Source organism: Leucopleurus acutus, assembly GCF_964270905.1.
Source record: "Leucopleurus acutus genome assembly, chromosome: 16".
Classification (NCBI taxonomy): Eukaryota; Metazoa; Chordata; class Mammalia; order Artiodactyla; family Delphinidae; genus Leucopleurus; species Leucopleurus acutus.
Genome location: NC_139158.1, coordinates 58,182,608 through 58,187,441, shown reverse-complemented (window position 1 = coordinate 58,187,441; position 4,834 = coordinate 58,182,608). Strand labels below are relative to the sequence as shown.

Sequence of the window (4,834 nt, the reverse complement as noted above, 5' to 3'; positions counted from 1 at the left end):
GAGCAGGTATCAAAATATTAAAAACATTTGAGATACAGTCACAAATGTGCTTCTTTATTTAAAGCATTAGATAACAAGATCTAGTGGCAGGTCCAATAACTGCCATAATTTCAAAGTGATGATGAGTCTGATGTTTAGAGACATTTGCGATAGCTGTCGTAATGGGATAGGAGGACATCTGCCATTTTGATTTGCAACAAAGCCACGGGTATTGCAAATTCCACTGTGGTTTGTTGTCTACCTCACAGCTGAGGAAAGGCTGAATTTCAGTTAGAAGTGAGAGGAAATAAAATCTTTTCCGATCTCAGTTCCGGGTGCAGGGAAATGGTTGCTGGTGTGGGGAGTGGGGCTGGGGTTCCAGGAAATCTGTGTTCAGGAAGAGGAGGACTTCTTTGTAGAGGGGAGCTAGGCTGCGTGTGTGGTTGGCCGAGAGGGCAGAGGGGGAGTCCTGCCGGAGTTTCTTCTGGCCTGGAGGGGCCCGAGGGTCCAGCCTGACCCCCACCCCAAGGTATTGGGAATGGGGGAGGGGGCTGCAGGGCGCCCCCCCCCCCACCAAACCCTGTCCCACCCTAGGGCCCAGGCCACGGCACTGGCTCCCCTCCCAGAGCTGCTTCCTTCCCCTAGCGGCATTCGGCATTCGCTATCATCGCCAGGTCCATTAGCCATTAGCCGATGCGGTGACCTTGACCCGGCCTGGACCCTGCAAATGAGGGGGCACGCCGGGGGCGCAGGGCCTGAACCGCAGCGGCCTGCTGTGACCAGTCATGCGGCGGCCCTCTTAGACACTGCTCCGCCTACGCGGCCCCTGGGCATAAAAAGCCGGGCCAGAGAGACAGCGCAGCCGCCGGACCCCGGACCCAGCCCGCCCGCACCATGGCCGCCCCCAGCCTCGCCTGCTGCCTGCTTGGCCTCCTGGCGCTGACCTCCGCCTGCTATATCCAGAACTGCCCCCTGGGCGGCAAGCGGGCCGTGCTGGACCTCGACGTACGCAAGGTGAGCGCCCAGCCCTAGTCCCGCGGCACTTGAGGCTGGGCAACCCGCAGCCACAGGGTCGCCCCTGCCGCTCCCTTTCCCGCGCTGACCCCGCGCCGGCCCCGCCTGGCCTAGAAACCAAGGCAGCCGAGTAGCTTTTGAGTCCCCTCCTTCGACCGCTTCTGGGGGCCAAAGAGCGCCAGGGAGACACCGAACCTCCGGCGCTCCTCTGCCCTGTCCTCCCCCACCCGGCTCAGCCCCCCGCCCCGCAGGCTCTCCCTCCCGGGCCCGGGCCCCTCCCCGCCCCCGGCTCACCCCCGCCCTCCCGCCAGTGTCTCCCCTGCGGCCCCGGGGGCAAAGGCCGCTGCTTCGGGCCCAGCATCTGCTGCGGGGACGAGCTGGGCTGCCTCGTGGGCACGGCCGAGACGCTGCGCTGCCAGGAGGAGAACTACCTGCCGTCGCCCTGCCAGTCGGGCCAGAAGCCGTGCGGGAGCGGGGGCCGCTGCGCCGCCGCCGGCATCTGCTGCAGCCCGGGTGAGTCAGGCTGGAGCCGGGGCGGGACCGGGACACCGGGACCAGGCGGGGCGGGCCGTGGCGGGCCCTGACGCGGCGTCTCTTCATGCAGACGGCTGCCGCGGCGACCCCGCCTGCGACCCCGAGGCCGCCTTCTCCCAGCTCTGAGACCCGCCGGCCCCCGACACCGTCGGAGCGCAGCCCTCGCTCCCTCCGTAGCCACCCCCAGGAACTATGACTATTAAATAAAGCAGATTTTTTCCCCTCCAACCCGACTCGCGTCTAAGTGTCGGAACTGGGAAGGGAGGGCGTTGGGGGAGTCGAAGATCGCCGGCTCTCGGTGCTTCATGGGAAATTAAAGCCGCCACCCCGAGGGGAGAAGGGTGCCGTTCCGCGGTGACATCCTGTAGGGGTGGATGGAGGAAGGAGGGGGACGACACGGCTGGCTCCCAGGGAGATGGAAACAGTCCCCTGCTTCCCCCTCCAACAGAGCTGGGGGCCTACAGCAGGCTGGACATGAGAGGAACTTTCTAAGGTCCAAAGCGACAGAGTGGGGCCTGCAGAGATAAGAGTCTGACGGGACACCAGAGGAAGGGTAGGAGGTTGGTCGTAGAGAGTGAAAGACTTCCTGACATCTGGAAGCAGGCTTGGGTCACACATGAGGGCTGGCCTGGGGGAGGGGAGCTTGGCTGGGGCAGCTGAAGGGCCTTCACGTTTCCAAGGAGCTGGACTCTCAGGCCACAGGAGGCCACCTGTACTCTCAGAAGGGGTGGCCAAGCTGGGGAGGCTGGGCGGGAGGGCCAGCACAGCCACCCTGTGGCTTGTTGTCCCACCCAGGAGGCCCTGGGTTCCCAGTGTTGCATGGAAGCCAGGAGCCCTGCTCCTGACCGTGCAGTAAAGAAACGTGACAGCACTGGGGACCCTGCAGAACAGGGGTTCCTGAGAGCCCATAGCCACAGAAATGACCACAAAATGCAGAGGACACTAACAGAGAGACTCCTGCAACCTACACTTCTCATCTGTTCCTGGATCAAAGACCATTTTGGAGCAGCTATAAAAGCCTAACCCCTCTCCCCCAGAATGTGCCGCCATTCACTTACTCGTGCTGTGGGACAAAAGCGATTTCAGAAGGTGCATGCCCACACACCCACTCCAAATAAAACAAGAGCGCATCACTATCTGTTAGTAATTTTTATATGTTATTTCTGTGGCTTTCTCACACACTGAAGCAATGAGGATTCACTCAGAGGCCTCCCACCCACCACAGGCAGTGTGTCGTCTCAGAGTGGAGAGAGAAAAAGTATACTAAAGAGGACTGTAAGGTTTTCTTTGTATAAATTACAAAACCAGGCAAAACTAAGCTATGGTGCTAGAGGTCTTGGGTGTGGTGGTGACAGGAAGGGGTGTAAGGGGGCTTCTGGGGTGCTGGTCATATTCTGTTTCTTGGCCTGGGAGCTGGTAAAACAAGTGTGTTCAGTTTATTAAAATTCATTCAGATTGCACACATGTGATTTGTTCACTTTTGTATGTATATTATACTAGAATAAAAGTTTTTTAATGAAAAAATTATCATTATTACTAAGATGTATGACAAGAAGAGAGATGAAGCTTTTGAAAGCCCCGGTGGTTCCTGACAAGGCTGTGAGAGCAGGTTCCTCCTCTTACCCCCCATATCTGGAACAAGAAATGACTGAAAGCTGAGTCCTGTTCAAATCAACCATGGGGAAGTATGTGATTCTCATAAATTGGTGTTTGAGAACCATGTCAAAGTTCTGTGGTCCCTCAGAAACCACACAGATGAAGAGGGAAGCAACCAGAAGGAACCACACTACTCAACTAGAGAGACACAAGGTTAGGGATTTGTGCTTTTCCAAGCTTGGGCATCCACCGGCCACATCAGCAGGAAGCCTGGGATCTCCCTCTGGGACATCACTCTCTGAGTGCCCTGCATACCCTTCAAACCCCAGAGGATTCCATAGAGCAGAGCCATGTCAGCCCAGGTCTCCCCACCTGGAGAGAGAGTTCAGGGTCCCCTCACCCCTCCAGTGTTTCCTTTTCTGGTCTCAGTAACACAGGGGCAGATTGACACCTCTTTTTCAGAGGATGATGCAGAGGTGGCATCAACCTGGGCCTGGTGAGGAAGAGGAGCTGGGAGAGCTGCCACGTGTGCTAAGTGAAGTGGTTCAGTGGCCAGACGGTGCAGAAGCCATTCTTCACTCTTCCTCCTCGCTCAGACCCATGGCCTTTGTCCTCCTTGGAATGACTCCTTCAAACTACCAAAGTGCTTGGGGCTTGTGCAGGGTGGTGGTTCCCAACCCCTGCTTTGTATAACTAGTACTTTGTGAACCCATTTAACTACCTGGGAATGAAATTCCTAGATAACATGCCCACCCACACACAATTTCAAAAACATATAATTAGTCCTAGCAGTAATATAAAGTACAGAAAAGGAAAGTAATTTAGTACAAAATAACACTATTTTAATATGTAGCTAAACATTTCAGGCTACACTGGGTGACATATACACAATAAGGTCATCTCATGATTATATCTGCTTATATCAAATACAGTAAAAAGAGATTGGAAGCCAGTCTCTACAGGACATTCAGGAAAATAAGATGGTCAAAGCACCATGAGGATCAATAGTCTTTTTTGTACCTAAAGAAAAGATGGACTCAGATATCAATGAATCACAAAGAATGTATTCATGGGACACCTGGGGAAATTTGAACAGTATATATTTGATGATAATATATATTGTTGAGTTTTGGCTTGGGGCTTGCATGTGTGTGGTAACAGTCTGTGGTCATATCTTTAACAAAAGTTCCTCTCATTTGAGATGCACACTGGAACGTTTACAGATGACATGGGATGACTACTGGGATGACTTGGGGGTGGGAGGAGGGAGTGGAGGTAGAGATGAAAGAAGGATCATGTGTTGATAATTGTGGGAGTGAAGGAGGGGGTAGGTACCCAAGGGGTCTTTGTTTAGTGGCTCTACTTTTTTGTATATTTGAAATTTCTCTTAATAAAAACTAAAAAACCAAAAAGATTGTGGTAGAGGTAAATATTCTGATAAGAAGAGATGCCCCAAATTTACTTTGTTAAAAAAGATGTGAATTACTTTGTTAAAAAAGATGTGAGTAGTATCTGTACATTATGAAATAATACTAATTTGTAAAATAAAAATTCATATGTGTGCATACCAGAACACTGTGGGCAACCTCAGAGATGAGCTCTTCACAGCTGTGAGAAGCTTTAGGACAGAGCATTCCAGTCTGAAAGCTAAAATCATTGACTGCATCACTGAGCATTTATTGCTGTGATTTATTTTTATGTCACTCTGTAC

At 53.2% G+C, this 4,834-nt stretch overlaps 1 protein-coding gene across 1 annotated transcript; it reads left to right on the top strand.

Annotated features, from left to right (window-relative positions):
• Positions 1 to 873: 873 nt before the first annotated feature.
• OXT (oxytocin/neurophysin I prepropeptide) lies at positions 874 to 1,708 on the top strand (the record flags this gene model as incomplete). The annotated part of the gene is made up of 3 exons (XM_082857145.1): positions 874 to 993; positions 1,305 to 1,506; positions 1,598 to 1,708. The coding sequence occupies 3 exons, from the start codon at positions 874 to 876 to the stop codon at positions 1,651 to 1,653; spliced, it is 378 nt and encodes a 125-aa protein (XP_082713271.1). The 3' UTR covers positions 1,654 to 1,708.
• Between the last annotated feature and the right edge of the window lie 3,126 nt (positions 1,709 to 4,834).